General features: G+C 35.4%; 2 protein-coding genes across 2 annotated transcripts; one reads left to right on the top strand and one right to left on the bottom strand.

Annotated features, from left to right (window-relative positions):
* Positions 1 to 219: 219 nt before the first annotated feature.
* LOC149195955 (caffeic acid 3-O-methyltransferase-like) lies at positions 220 to 2,683 on the top strand. The gene is made up of 5 exons (XM_089408075.1): positions 220 to 1,054; positions 1,372 to 1,436; positions 1,575 to 1,755; positions 1,852 to 1,968; positions 2,556 to 2,683. Exons 1-5 carry the CDS (start codon positions 286 to 288, stop codon positions 2,681 to 2,683), a joined length of 1,260 nt encoding a protein of 419 aa, XP_089264201.1. The 5' UTR covers positions 220 to 285.
* A 12,151-nt stretch (positions 2,684 to 14,834) lies between these two features.
* LOC149195954 (uncharacterized) lies at positions 14,835 to 15,458 on the bottom strand. The gene has a single exon (XM_089408074.1). The coding sequence runs from the start codon at positions 15,447 to 15,449 to the stop codon at positions 14,835 to 14,837; it is 615 nt and encodes a 204-aa protein (XP_089264200.1). The 5' UTR covers positions 15,450 to 15,458.
* Between the last annotated feature and the right edge of the window lie 1,148 nt (positions 15,459 to 16,606).

Raw genomic sequence — 16,606 nt, 5'->3', positions numbered from 1 at the left:
TTTTAGTTGAAAAATCATGTCTCACGACTTTTTTAAGTTGAAAAATTATCTCTCATATACGTAACTAGAGCTGCTGCTCCAAACACGATTTCTTTAGTTGAAAAATGATCTCTCAGATTTTCATTCATATACGTAAATGTAATTGGACCTGAACTTGTGTCGCTTGCAGATGATCCAGTCCGTGACGTAGAAGATTACACGAGGCCACCACCAAATAATATAAATTTGGCATCCCTATTCGTTTGCATTACAGCTCTCCGGCCGAAGTTAGTGGTAGTGAAAGGTATGGATATCCAAACCCTGGGCACGGAAAGTCTGGTTGAGTCTCGGGATATGAATATCCAAGCAGTTGAGGACGAAGAGGTGCTCCAGGGTTCGGCCCTAAGCATGGCGTTTTCCGTAGTAAACCCCTTTGTGCTAAAATGTGCCCTTCGTCTTAAAATCCCAGACATCATCTGGAAAGCCGGTCATGATGTTGCTCTCTCCGTTCACCAGATCGCCTCCCAACTCCCCTCTGAAGGCCCCGACATTGACGCTCTTTCCCGCATTCTTACTTACCTTTCCACTATGGGAATCTTGCAGATGATCAAGCCAACGGAGGGAATTAGTGCACCCATGAACATGAAATACGGCCTTACCAATCTCACCAAAACCTACTTCATCTCCCGTGATATTAATTCCTTAAGCCTTGTTCCCTTCGTTCTATTGCAGACACACCCAGTTTTCGTGGCTGCCTGGGACCATATTCACGAACGTGTGCTTCATGGGGGCGATAATCTCAAGAATTCCAGTGGCAATGGCCAAGAATTCTGGAATTTCACAGCCAGCAATCCGGAGTTCAACGCCATCTTCAACGCAGGCATGGTGTCCCTCACAAAGGTCGGTATGACTGAGATCTTGGCTACTTACGATGGCTTCAAAGACGTTAATGCGCTGGTAGACTTGGGCGGAGGGCACGGAGAAGCGTTGAGTCTCATAACTGCTGCATATCCTCATATCCATGCCATCAATTATGATCTTCCTCACGTCATCGCAACTGCACCCCCTCTCCCCGGTAATCCTAATTCAATTTCGTAACCTTCTTTTTTACATGTTTATTTCTGTTCCATTTATCTACTTCAATGCATAAATCCTCTGCAAGTTGTTCAGAATACACTGAATTATATTTAGATAACCACCCATCTTTATTTATCTCTTTATTATTATTCTATTTAGTTATGTTATTTTTCTTATGTGGTTCATTCATTAATCTGGTAAATTACATCCACTAACATGTACCTGCTATTCGGAAAAGTCAAGGTAAATAATCACGTCAGACGATACAGCATGAGATTTGGGCATGTTGTTTTAATCGTATTGTCATTCACACAGGCATACAACACATGAGCGGAAACCTGTTTGAGAGCGTACGCTCCACAGATGCGATTTTTATGAAGGTGAGAAATACTGTTCGTTAATCTGGCGGATCATCTTCGTACGTTAATTATGTGATAAACATTGAATTTTGATTTATCTATGAAAGATGTTACTACTATACCTAATTTATAAGTTTATTTTGGATTTGTCAATGAAAGCATTTCCTACATATCTGGGACGACGAACACTGCATCAAGCTACTGAACAACTGCTACGAGGCTGTCCCAGATAAAGGAAAGCTAATAATAGCAGAGGCTGTCCTTGATATAAATGATGATTCTAACTTGATAGGATCTGGGAAAGTCGTACATGCTCCTATGTTGAATCTTTCACCAGGAGGTAGAGAAAGGACCCGAGAACAATGGAATGAACAATCAGAGATCATGCATCAAAATACAGAACTCAGAACACTTGCCTTCATATGATGGCGAATAGGTATTTATACACAACAAAGCAACTTCTGGAGTTCTGTGGGGTGGGCTTCTCCAGGGGGCTTATCCATGCATCAAAAGACAGAACTCGGAACACTTGCCTTCATTCGATGGCGAATAGGTATTTATACACAACAAAGAAACTTCTGGAGTTCGGTGGGGCGGTGGCTTCTCCACGAAACTTATCCATTTGTCAATGCGTCAACCGAATTCTAGAAGCTACCTGTTGAATTCTCTAGAGGTCTCCAGTGATTGCATTAATGGCAGTGGTTGGAATTACCATTGTTTTCCAACACTATAGCACAATATACAAGACACTATACTCTTAATTGTCGTGACTGCTAGTCTAAGTCTCAGCTAGGCTTACAATATAATCTTGATTTTCTACAACACATAACTTACTTCTACAAAACTCAAATTTTTGGTTCTCAAGAGGCTTAGTTAATATGTCAGCTACATTCTCATTTGTGTTACAGTACATTAGAGAAATTTCTTTTGATTGGACCTTTTCTCTTACAAAATGATATTGTGTGTTTATATGCTTTGACCTTGCATGACATACATGATTGTTCCCCAGTTTGATGGTGCTTTGATTGTCACTTCTGATCACTGTAGGTTCTTGTTGACCTTCACCAACATCTTCAAGTATTCTTCTAAGCCATATAGCTTCACAGGTGTCACTACATAATGCTTTATATTCTGCTTCAGTTGATGACAAGAAAACTGTTCCCTGTTTCTTACTGCTCCATGTTATAGCTCCCGATCCTATGTTGAAGACGTATCCAGTGGTGGATTTCTTGTCATCTGGATTTCCAGCGGAGTCAAAATCAGAATGACCTGTCAATTCAACATTACAAGCATTAGTATATTCAATACCAAAATTGATAGTTCCCTTTAAATATCGAAGGACCCTTTTTGCACCTATCCAATAGCTTTCATGAGGCTTAGCCATGAATTGACTAAGTATGCTTACTGCATAAGCAATGTCTGGTCTGGTCTGGTGGTAGTGAGATAATTCAGACTGCCCACTAATTGTCGATACAGTGTTCCACTCACCTCTTTTGTTCCATCATCACTTCTTAATTTGATATTTTGTTCCAATGGAGTGCTTATTGTTTTACATCCATTGATATGAAATCTCTTTAGTACTTCATTTGTATATTTGCTTTGTGTGATTAAGGTTATTCCATCATTTCTCCATACTTCAAGACCTAGACAATAATGCATCTCACCAAGATCCTTCATCTCAAATTCCTATGATAACTTTATTTTTATATCTGTAATCAATTTATCAACACTCCCTATTATTATTAGATCATCAACATATATAAAAAGTAATACTATATCCCCATTTCTGTCTGTCTTAACATACAAATTAGGATCATTTTTACTCTTTTTAAATCCTTGCTGAAAGAAGAATTTGTCGATTTTCTCATACCAATATCTGGGGGCCTGTTTTAGTCCATATAAGGCCTTCTTTAACTTGCATACAAGATGTTCTTGATCCTTCATTACAAATCCTTCTGGTTGAACAAGATAAATTTCTTCTTTTAAGTCACCATTTAGAAAAGCTGATTGTAGCTTCCAATCATATTTAGTTGCCAATGCTATCATTATTCTGATTGTATTCATTTTTGCAACCGGAGCAAAAGTATCTTCATAATCTATTCCTTCTTTTTGTGAATAACCTTTTGCAACCAATCTTGCCTTATACTTGTCTATGCTACCATCTGCATTAAATTTTGTCTTGTACAACCATTTTGATCCTATAGGGACTTTATTTTCAGGTAATTCTGTTAATTCCCAAGTTTCATTTTTCATTATAGAATCATATTCTTCTTTCATAGCTTCCATCCATTCTTTATGATTTTTGGCTTGTTCATAATTTAAGGGCTCAAAAACAGTCATTACTTGAGACATTAAAGCATAATCTTTATACCTGATGGGGGCTTGAATCTGTCATGTTGACCTTCTTAGAGGTTCATTACTTTGTGGAGTACCTTCTCCTTTTCTTCTCTGTGGAGTGCCTTCATCACTTCTTTGTGGACTTTGATTCCTTGATGTGTCTTTTGGAATGTCCATGTGTTCTAGTTCTTGAGTTGATTCCACAACTTCTTCTTCTTCCTTAAAGCTTTCATAAGAACACTGCCATGTATTATGTTCATCTTATTTTATTTGTTTATTTACATGCTCATGAAATATAACATCTCTACCTGCAAAGACCTTGTGAGTACTTGGATCATACATTTTATATGCTTTTTGATCAGTGCAATATCTAATAAAAATACATTTGATGGCTTTGGCATCTAACTTTCTCCTATCCTCTTTAGTAATATGAGCAAAGGCCTTGCAACCAAATATCCTTAAATGACTAACTTTAGGTTTAAAACCATAAAATGCTTCAAATGGTGTTTTGTGCTAAAGATACTTAGTAGGGCTTCTGTTTTTAAGATATACAGTTGTATTAATGGCTTTAGCCCAAAAACTATTAGAAAGTCCTTTACTTTTTAACATACTTCGAGCACATTCAACTAATGTTCTATTCTTTCTTTCAGCTACTCCATTTTGTTGAGGTGTATGTGGCACTGTAAATTGTTTCATAATTCCATTTTGTTTGCAATATTTGATAAAAGCTCCTGAAGTGTATTCAGCACCTTTATCTGATTGAAGAATTTTAATGTTCTTTCCTGTTTGATTTTCAACCATACTCTTGAATTCCTTAAAGTGTTCAAACACGTCACTTTTGTTTCTTATAAAGTATACGTAGGTGTATCTAGTGCTATCATCAATAAATATAAGAAAGTAATATGCTCCACCAAGTGACTTATTTTGCATTGGACTACATATATCAGTATGCACTAGTTCAAGTATTTCACGTTTTCTTCCATTTTCATGCACAGGAAATTCTTCCCTATGTTGTTTTCCTAGTGCACAACCTTCACTTTCAAAGTGTTCACCCTTTATAATTGGAAGACCTTATACCATCAATTTCTTTTGTAATAACATTAGGTCATTATGATTTAAGTGTCCATACCTTTGATGCCAAAGCTCTATAGTTGACATGCCTGTTGATGCCAAAGCTTGATGCCCATTCTTCATTACATCTAACTTGTATAAGCCTCCAACTCTCATTCTTTTTGCAACAACTTTGTAGTTGTCCTGCATATCCTTTACCAAACAATGTGATTTCACATATTCAACTTTTAAATGTTGATCTGTGATAGTAGAGACTGAAATTAAGTTCTTCTTTAATCCAGGAACATACACTACATTTTGAATTTGTTTTTCTTGTCCATTAGGCATCATAACACTTATATTACCATATCCTTTAATTTGATGTGATCTATTATCTCCTAAATAGATGTGTCCACCCTTATTAATCTCATAATAAGTATCAAACCAATCTCTTTTGCATGACATATGGATTGATGCACCGGAATCTATAAACCAAGCATTATCATCATTAGTTTCAGCTGATAAAGAGGCATTGGTCACGAACAATTTAAAATTGCTAATATATTGACTAATTGCTTCATCTCTATCAACATAATTTCCTGAATGCCTTCTTTGTTTAAATTGATCAGACCTCCTTTTTATGCAATTCTTAGCAAAATGACCAGGTTTTCCACAGTAATAACACACATCATCTCTACTTGATTTGGTATTTGTCCTTGGTAAAGGGGTACCTTGAAATGATTTTACCTGTGGCTTTCTGCCTTTATTTTTCTCCCACTGTTTACCTTTGAAGGACTTCTTCCCTTTGGCCATCAATGCCAAATTTGAATTAGGAGATTTTTGTTTAATGCTTCTTCTCCTCTCTTCTTCCTGCATAAGTATACCTGCCAACTCATCAAAAGTAGGAGCCTTCTCTCTAGCTGAAAGACCAGTTATAAACATTTGATATTCATTAAGCATTCCACTTAATGTCACAGTAACCAAGTTTGTACTAGATACTGATTCACCAATGTCACCTAGTTTATCTTTTAGATCTTTAATTCTAGAAATAAAATCACTAACACTTTCATTTTCTTCCATCTTAATTGAAAGAAGCTTACTCTTTAAATACAATATTCGATTTGTAGTCTTCGTCTCATACAAATTTTTTAGTGTCCCATGTCTCCTTGGATGTTTTGCACTCTCTAATGTGTGGAATAATGTTATCCTTAATCATCATCTGCAGAAGCACCTTTGCTTTGTTTTCCCGTCGCTCTCAATCTTGAATTGCAGCATCTGTGGCTTGAGGGGACACTGGCTTAAATTCAGCTCCAGACAAAATTGCCCATGTATTGTTGCCTTCCATCAAAGTCTACAACTTAAACTTCCAATTTGCATAATTTTCACCATCTAACTTGTTAGATTCAGATAAATAAGATTCTGCCAATATATTAGCCATTGTCAATAAACTTATAAATCCCTAAGTAAAAAATTTTATCCAATATTATTGAATAATATGGTTGCCGCCTTCTTTCTTCTGCATTTCTTTTTTTTGTTCACATCATATTTTTACTACATTCAAAACAGTTATGCTGTAATCAATGACTCACTTCAAAATGCAATTAAATAAAACAGCCATTTCCAAGATTTGCTGATAGTTCGATAGGAGAATGTTGAAAATCCAGTGACAAATAACAAAACGACTTTACCTAACCAGCCAAATTCTCCATGTAAATATAAGTGCAAGATACTCACTACACAACAAACAAGACTAATAACGGTGATATCATAATAGTTCCCAGTTTAGTTATCAACATATGACCTAATATGCCCAAATTCATGTTCTTTCACACCTGTCAATTATTTACAACTGGTAGTTTATACCCATGAAAACTAGTACAAATTTCCATCGCCTAGCAATATGTATCATCCAAACCATTCAAAATGCCACTGCTTTGAGTATTTCCTTGGCACTGGAAACTTCGAAATTTGGACCTTCTTCAATATTTGCAAGAACAGTAAAACACATGAACAAAACTTTAACACACAAAAGCAGTTAAACACAGAACTTCAAATGGGTGCTTGTCCTTCTTAACAACCATTGATGTTGCAGAAGGAGCTCAGCGAGCAGCTATACTTTTACAAGGATTCACAAAAGTAGGAAGGAAATAGAATATGCATCAATATTTCAACAAGAGATACGTGTTACCTCCAGACACTGGACATACAACACTATACTCCATAGCAGTCTACACACCACACAACACTCCAAGACTGCACTCTCCACCAAGGCTGTTGCTGCAACGCTCCTCCAACTTAGACTTAGCTTCGGTCTCTCACGTCTCCTCACATAGCTCACCTGAGCTCGTTCTTCTCACACTTCACACTGGCTTTGATACCAAATTAGAGATCATGCATCAAAATAGAGAACTCAGAACACTTGCCTTCATTCGATGGCAAATAGGTATTTATACACAACAAAGAAACTTCTGGAGTTCAGTGGGGCGGTGGCCTCTCCAGGAAGCTTATCCATTGTCAATGCATCCGTCGAATTCTAGAAGCTACTTGCTGAATTCTATAGAGGTCTCCAACTACTGCATTAATGGTAGTGGTTGGAATTACCATTGTTTTCCAACCTGAACTTCTCAAAGCAGTTGTTTTCTCTCTCTCTAAGATCGTGGGAAAGAAGGGCACCTTAACTAAAATTATCGAAGCAATCAAGTGCTAAATGTTTAGTGAAACCCTACACTAGGTTACTTAGGGCACAAATTGAGCTGTCTCTAGTTCACTGAGAAGTGTCCTTCAACCAAAATAAATGCAGCAAGTTGTGATGTAATAACATATTTTAGGTGTAATTTATTGCATTACAAAATATAACTATGTCATTTCTGAATATTCACCTTCAAGTTATGTCCACTTTATCGTGTATCGTCATTTGAATTGATTATATTCCATAAATTATTTCATAAGTGATTTGATTTTCATTGCATTATACATTTCTCATCCTCCATTGTTATCCCATAATTTTAATAAACAAACAACCTATTTCAGAAGGATGTCGATAAATCTTTTACCCCTGTAGTCCATGTAGTACGAGGATTCTCTTTTGGTTTGAAACGCTAGGTTATTTATGATCTTAGGCTTGTTTTTTTGGGATCTCCTGAGTTTTCTCGATCTAAAGTTGCCTATTTATCGAGAGGTATCTTTAAATGATACGAGTCCTAGGATGATTAATGAAAATGGGATGTTGCTAAATATGAGATAGTAATTTTCGTCATGTTTTAATTAAACATTGTTTTTTATATTTTGTATGATTTTTCATTTATGTGATATATAAATAATATTAATAAAACTAGTTGGAAAATCAATTGGAAATAAATAAACTCAATAATAATATTTTTTTTCTCTATCTTATTAGGATTCTAAGATAAAAAAGTCTAGGTATCTATATGACCTCTTAACAGCACAATGTTCTAATAACCATAAATCTACCAATTGAGCTCATAATTGAGCTATTCAGTCAAAGTACCCCACTATAACCACTAAAACCCGAATTGACTCCCAACTACCACATATGCATAAGATCAAAATGTATTTATATATTTATTATCCTATTATCAATGCTTTATTTTTCATTATTTTTTTATATTATATATGTTTTAATTTTTATGTTTTTAGATTTTCAGTAAATAAAATTTAATTTAATTGGATATAAAATAGTTTTCTTAATATTTTATGTTTTAATTTATTTTCATATTTTTTAATTAGATTTCTAATTTCTATTGGATAAATTTTAAAAAATTATATACTTTAACATTATCTTTTATTAACACCTGTTTTTTATTTTATTTTTTAATATGATTAGTTTATTGATAATATATATTTCTTTAATGTTAAAATTAATTAATATACAAATAATATTTTTTTTGTAATTTTTTGTATTAATTAATTGATTTTACCAAGGCTGGTGGGTGGGTAACAACATTTTCAAAAACTCTAGAGTCTGTAGAATTTCAAAATCTCACAGAAAATTGGAAGTGAATTTTATATCTATATATACACACACACATACACAAAAGCATGTAAAATTATGAATTAGATATCAAAATCATAAAAACATCGATTAAACTATATAGCATCAATAATCTAGAAGTTATAATCTTCATCAACCACATGTACATAACTTACAACTTGTCATTTATATAGTATTTAATGGTGCACATAACGAAAATAGCATTGAGTGCAATTCGTCTCTGAATCAAAAATAAGTCAGCAAATAGGCTCTAGATGGCTTCTAGCATCCAAAAAATCATAGTACAACAAATACCTACATATCATCAAAATCATTTCCTATCTTGAGATCTTTGTCATTAATTTCGCCCTCTAAGCATTAATATAAGACAAAAAAACATAGCATGTATGTCAAGATTTTGTTTGAGTGATGGACACATACATATAGGGCTTGGAGCTCTTGATTAAGTACGAGTTCCATACCCTATTACATGACAAAAATCATAAGCTTGTTGGATTTTGAGTGACATCTAAAATTGTACTTTTCTTCCTATAAAATCCAATGAGGCTAGAACCACTCTCAAACATCTACATAATAATGTTAAAAATTTAAGTAAACAGATGAAAATAGAAGATAAAAGAGAATGTAAGTTTTACTAAGATCATAAACTTGAATATTAGGTTTCCTCACTAAAAAAACATTGTATTTAAAACATTTTTATGATTTTCTTTTTATTTTTTTTTAAACACACTACTGAGTCTCTCTCAATTGACTCCAGCTCAAAGTACCTTTAAGGAGCAAATTTGGGAGAAGGAGAGGGCACTCCCTGCAACCCTGGATTTAATATTTTGTTTTTGTTACTCCATATTTTTTAATACAAACAACATCAAGCAATAAACCTCAAAAAATAAGTACCCTTAAGGAGCAGATTTAGGAGGAGCAGATTTGACAGGAGATGGTGCTCCCTGCAACCCCAGATTTAATATTTTTTTTGTTACTCCATCTCTTTTAATACAAACAACATCAAGCAATAAGCCTCAAAAAATTATTAGTATCAGAAACCAACTGTGGATTGTGATACCATCGAAACCCCGAATCACTCCCTATTAGCTTGGCTCGAAACGTGCTTCAAAAGTGGATTCCAAGTGGAACGGGTCCCCATAGCCTTGGATTTTACATTTACTTTTATTACACGATAACGTTTAATACAAACAATATTCAACAATAAATCTCAATAAATTATTAGTATTAGAAATCATACGTGGATTATATCATCTAAATTCAATTTCATATTGTTAGAGATAATGGAGAATATCTTAGAATAGTGAATTGGTTCACGGTAACTTAGGATAGGAATTAGTTTCTATTTCTTAGGTTATGGTTCTAACACTACTACATAGGGGGGTTTTAAGACAATATTTGAGTCAATTGTCTTAACTTAAAACAAAAAGAAACTTGTGTATTGTCTTAAATATTGTCTTTAAGCGGGTGTCTCAAAATATAATGTCTCAAAAATTTGTCTCTATAAAGACAATATAGAACACATATTATTATTGTCTCTATAAAGACAAGAATTATTGTCTATTAAGAGACAATTTGATTTGTCTCTCTAGAGACAATTTCATTTGTCTCTCTAGAGACAACTTCATTTGTGTCTCTTTAGAGACAATTACATTTTTGTCTTTTTAGAGACAATAGCTGAGATTAAAAACATATTGTCTCTATAGAGACTATATGTCCATAATTCAAACTATTGTCTCTCTAGAGACAATATAAAAAAATATTTTAAAAAAATAAAATAAAATCATTTTGAATGTTCTTTCAAAGTAGTTTCACATTCAAAGTTCCCAAATAGTGATTTTAATTACTTTAAATCTTTGTTGTTTATGGATACCAACAGAATAAAAAATAGATAAATCCATTATTTTCAACGCTAACAACAAAGTAATTTTAAATCTAAATGAAAAAAGAATTCTAGAAAGCAGCATTGAAAATAATGAGGCAACACATTTATATTTTCTGAAAATGCATTCACGTCATTTGAACATGTTGGAACTTCATTTTAAGACATAGTAGTAGTCAAAAAAGAAATGTTCTAGATTTCTCCATCCCACAAGAGGGTTTACTCTCTAACATAGAAATTCAAAGCCCCAATCACATTAAATGGTGGAAATTAAATTCATATCCAGTTGCTAAACCACAATTTCAATACCCTTGTATAATTGGAATTGGCTTCCTTGATAGAAAAGAATAGTAATAATGTATATGAATTTGAATTTACAATTGATTGGAAATTCTGTCTTCATGAAGGTTTTACAAAACATGAAAAATTGACACAGGTCCTCGCAACATGATATAGGCCAATTTTCAATCTATTGGTGACCGACATAATTATCTTCTCCACTATTGGCTTTCACAATTCAAGTTGGCTCCATCTCCTGTTGCAACCCAAGAATTGCAGCAATTGGTATCCAAATTGGTGGTGATATAGTTCCCGAGGAAGCTTCATATCCAATGAATCTAATTCAGGTAATGAACTATTATGATCAACTTCATAACAAGCTGAAGTTGCAGAAAAGTCTCTATCACTAGATGTTTTCTCGGCAGTTAATCATTTCTTAGAGGCACACCAAACCACCCATCCTTCTTCCTATTAAGAATAAAATAATAAATTCCTGTAAGGCAAGTTTTATACCATTGCTCCCCGGATGCGGGTGTCAACATGCCAGGCAGTGAGGAGCCACATGCCCAACATGTGCCACCTCGTGATCGCCAAGGGAGTTTAATGCCCCTCGCCGCAGAGGAGTTAAGAAGGGAGGCGCAGAGCAGAAACTTTAATGAGGAAGCAAGGTACGATGACGAGCTTGCAGAGAGCAATCAAAGCGGGCAAAAATCGAGGGAAGGTCTGTTGTTTTAAGAATGAAGGAATGTTGCAGTTTTGGACTCAGAGTGCAGAGCAAGCAGCTCAGATCTCTGAGGGAAATTGTCTCTTTAAAGCTTATGTTCTTGCTGGGAGCGACGGCATTCATATTGATGAAGAAAACTTCATGCTTGTTTATTCGGGGTACCGCTGCTTCTGTAAGGCTGAGCTCTGTCACGGAACAGTTGGGGGGCGAAATTCAGGTAGGGGGCGACTCAATCCTGACAAGCCCTCAAGCGTTGTTCGGTTACAAGCTGTTGGCGTCTCTGCAACCATGGCTCGTCCCCGGGAAAGGATGCCATGTAGAAGAGGTTCTGGGAGAGGAGGTTCTTCATGTCACCCTGCGGCGGATGCCCACCATCACTGTTGCTGCTGCTACTGCCATAGAAAGGCGGGAGCCACCCCTATACAGGCCAGTCAATTCATGGAGGCCGGCAGTTCCAATGATGGAGCGCCCCTGCTTCCAGCGTTTGGCTCCGTCATATTCACCCTTGGCAGCTCGCGGGACAATCCTGGCATTAACGCACACATATCGGTTCTCTTCACAAAGGTTCCTCAGGAGGAGGCCGAAGGAACGCAACCGGATATTGCAAAGGAACATCCAGAGGGCAGTGGGGAGAAACGCCCGGATGTGCAGACGGCAATTGCAGAGGATAATCAAGCGAAGGAGCCTAAGCAGACCCCCACCCGACTTCAAGAGCAGGAGACGCCAGCCTCCACGCAGGACCCCATGGCAATGTGGGAAGGCTACCCAGAAGGCCATGGGTGGTGCAGAATTATTGAGGAAAAGCCAGAGGAATAGTCTCCAGCAGCCCGCTTTGGCATACATTTCTCTCTCTCAGGTCTGGAATAGGTTCTTGGTCTGTGATGGGGCCTGGATTAGGCTATATATCTATGTTTATGTCTCTTTAGTTCTTGTTTATGTTCACGTTTACTATAGCCTCGGCCGTGGGCCTTGCAAGGTCTGTTACGAGTCTTTTTGTTTGATGCCCCTGCGCGGGCTGTTTTGGTATGGTCCGAAAACAACTCTGTGTTATGACATGTGGGAAGCGCTGCCCCTGCGAGGGCGAATTCTGAGTCAAGAAAAGCCACCCAAAGTGCCACAATCGGCCCTGGGCAGCCTGTCTTTTTGATTGTAATGTTTGCTTGTACATAATATAATAGAATAGATAGCTTTACCGAGAAAAAAAAAAAGTTTTATACCATTGCTCAACCATTTCCAAGAGAGCTACTTACTGAAATAAAATAAAGTAAATGTAGTGCGTACCTGAAATAGAAATGTGTGCACTCTTAGTATTTCTTCATTATCACTTGCCTTGCCTTGCCTGATTCCTCGGAGCACTTGCAAATGCAATAGTAGAGTCAATTTATTTTATTTTTATAATAAAAACCCCTACCATATTTATAATAATTAATAATTGAAATAAGAATAAAATTCTACAAACTTATTAAACTCTCAATATAAAAATGGATTAAAAAAAAAAGTTCAATATACTCTTTAATATAAACATTAATTTTAATGATGATACCATCTCTATTTTTGGTTGGTAGCACTCTTTGTTCCCATTCGAAGCCCAAAAATGTTGTGAATACTAGTAAAAATAAACCCTTTTAAAATGAAAGTACATCACCTATTTTTCTCTGCGGTGGGATGTGTAGTATTTGAAAATTCTTATTAGAAGAATGAACAAAATCTCTGACTAAAACTTGCAGAATCTCAATCAACATTAATACTCAACAATCATATGGGATTTTTCCAAATCCCATATGAGGCTTTTATAATTATATGTTTATTAATTTAAATTTAAATATAAAATTTAAAGAATTATAATTATTATATTATAAAACTCATATAAGAAATTAGTATAACAGCTCCCTACACTAAGCTGTACATCACAAAAATAAAAATAAAAACCTACAATAAGATGCACATCACAATAATCAAAACCAAAGTTATAATTAGAGAATAACCAAACCGAGTGTATCACAATAATCAAAATCAACATTGTAATTAAGGAATAACCAAAGCCATACTTATAATTAAGTAGTGGTACAGCACAGGTTAATGAAAAAGAAAAACTACTTATTCGTTTGTCACAAGCAGTCCATAAAATGTGGCCATCTATGACATACAACCAAAACCATCAATATCAATGATTGTAAATACCAATGATTATCTTTTTTGGGAAATTGTAAATATGAATGATTGTAAGCCGAAGGCAGCGAATAAACCAGAGGAGAAAAATTATCTAAATTTATTTCGCTCGGCTCACTTGCGCTAAACCAAAAATTCAGAGTGATCTCTTTGTAACAATATATGAACATGTAATAATATACATCTTTTTCTTCTGAAATATATATATATATATGAACATGTAAAGTAGCCGAAAACAAATGAACTTATCCAAATAAGGAGCCCTAAACAAAGAAGGAATTTATCTAAATAAGCAGCCAAAAGTGAAGAAGAAATTTGTAAACAAAAATTCACTCGAGGCACTTGAGAACAGAATATCAACATGCAAAGCGAGCAAATTTAAACAAAGAATAAATTTATCTAAAATAATTTCGCTTGATGCACTTGCGGTAAACCAGACATTTTGAAAGTTCTCTCTGCAGCAAAATATGAACATGTAAAAAAGCTAAAAAAAAACCATCAGTAACAAAAATAATTGGACAATCCGGAATAACGAATCCATTAAAATTCTTGAAAACAGAATTGATTCTATTATGGATAAAAAAAATATGATCATCAAAAATGCCATATTCTATTAATCTGATTCAATTTTCAAAAGAAACTATAAGAACACAATAAAAGTTCCAAATTCTATATATAAATTTTCCAAATTCTTACTAGTACTTACAAAACTGCATATATAGTCATATTGTTATTTACGGATCATTGATGCATCAAATTCTTCCATAATCAATCTTTCATTGCACATTATTCTATTGTGTTGCCACAAATATTTTCCAATCTTCTTCTAGGACTTGTTCATGAAATTCTTTTGTAGACTTGCAAGGTGCTCTTGAAAATTTATTTCCCCATATAGACAGGTCAATGGCACTGAGTTTGGGCTATTTCTAGACAAAACTTCTATATTCCTTGTATTGAATATTTTCGTTAAGAAAGTATCTCTTGGTATTGCAGCAAAGACATCTTGTTCTGCAGCTTCAGTTGCTCATAGAATTTAGCAATGAATTCCTCACCATGTCTGTCAACCTGATGGTCATTATCTCCACTGAACGAGTTCGAGATCCTTCGACACATCGAAGACAACAAATGGCTCAGCCTCTGATGAGCAGGCAGCTTGTTATGATCAAGGCAATCATTACTGAAGTATTCATTGCTGTGATCCAACTTGGGAAGAACAATAGTGTTAGGCTCTTCCTTTTCTTCAAATTGATGTGGATGAATGCATGGAAAGTGAAGCATATGTGTGGGAAAGTAGTGATGTTTTCTCTTGGCCATGTTGAAGATGGTAGGGCTGTTGCTACAGGAGAATTCATATTCTTGAAGCCCAAAGCCACTCTGGTTGCTACTGTCTTTGGAATGGTGGAACACCAAATTCCTCAAGCTTTTGCCATAGACTTTGCCTCTCTCCATCATCAGATGCATGTCCATGAGCATCTTGCACTTGGAGGTGAGGCCTTTTCTGATCATGAAGAAAGCTATCCGCACAAATCTCCAAAGACCCTTTGATGAAACATGATTTACACCAGAATGGATATTCTCCATTTCTTGCAATTTTTTATCAAACCTCACAAGGTTTGATACTCACAAAAAAAAAACCAATCTGATCAAATTCTATTAAAAAACCAGGAGGAGGCTTGAACAATACAAAGGCTTGCAATGCCTGCGAGATGTGAAACCTCAGAAGGTGAGTCGATGAAAGGGCATGGAATGCTTCTAGCTTATATTTAATAGTGAAGGAACGAAGTGATGACAAAGGAATTGATAATGGGAAATTTGCAAAGAACATGTCCTGAGCTAGCTTGATTGGTTCGTCGCTACTGTGGTACCGAGCAAGCAGGTAACCCACCTCAAAATAAAAAAAAAATTCAAAAATGACGTGCACATGGTAATGGAGGCTAAAACTGTTTGATCACAGCTAGGGTTAGACATTATTAAACTAGTGGGGAAGTTTCATCCACATAAAATGGACACTAAAATTTTTAGGGTTAAGAGTTGTCAAACACGTATTGAAGGCTATCAACTCTACTTTATTGGCACATGCCTCTTTGTTGAAAGTACAAAATTAGTTTTTTTTCGCTATGCACTACTATAGTCTCCTCCCTACTGGAAAACAATAACACGCCAATCAAACATCCATTTCCTTTCAAATAGAGTGACCACTATGGTAATGGATCTGTTACTGTAACAAAAAACATATAGGAATGTCCTGCACTCTTCTCTTTTTGGCATTTTGTCAGTGTCTTATAAGGCTATACAAACATGGGTGACATTGACTAGAGGTTTAATTTAATATCAAAGTCCACTTTAATCTCACATAAGTGGGGAGATGCCTGTCACTGTTATGACAACACAATGACATTAGTAACTTGAGTGAGACATCGTCCAAACTTTTCATGTAATCATATTGTTTTGCACATTATAGGGGGACACTACTAGATCATTCTAGCATTATGTAATCCAGCAAAGTGATAAAATTCCGTGCCTACTAGTGGGTCAAGCATATATCAATCTTTATGTGGACCGATTGATTCACATACCAATGGTGCTCATAGTGTCATTGTAAACCTTGTGCTCACCTATTTCACATTAAACATTGGGAGTATGTTGATAAGGTGTTTTCCTTGTGATAGCTATCTCTGTGATTGGACTCCTAGAAAATGGTGGTTGAATGGCAAAGTTATCAATGTTTATTATGTTTT

Source organism: Pinus tabuliformis, chromosome 2_2 (genome assembly GCF_031772625.1).
Source record: "Pinus tabuliformis cultivar Carrire ecotype Pingquan chromosome 2_2, CPIR1, whole genome shotgun sequence".
In the NCBI taxonomy this organism is placed as follows: Eukaryota; Viridiplantae; Streptophyta; class Pinopsida; order Pinales; family Pinaceae; genus Pinus; species Pinus tabuliformis.
The sequence above is the reverse complement of the archived record's forward strand: the minus strand, read 5'-3'. Positions and strand labels throughout refer to the sequence as shown.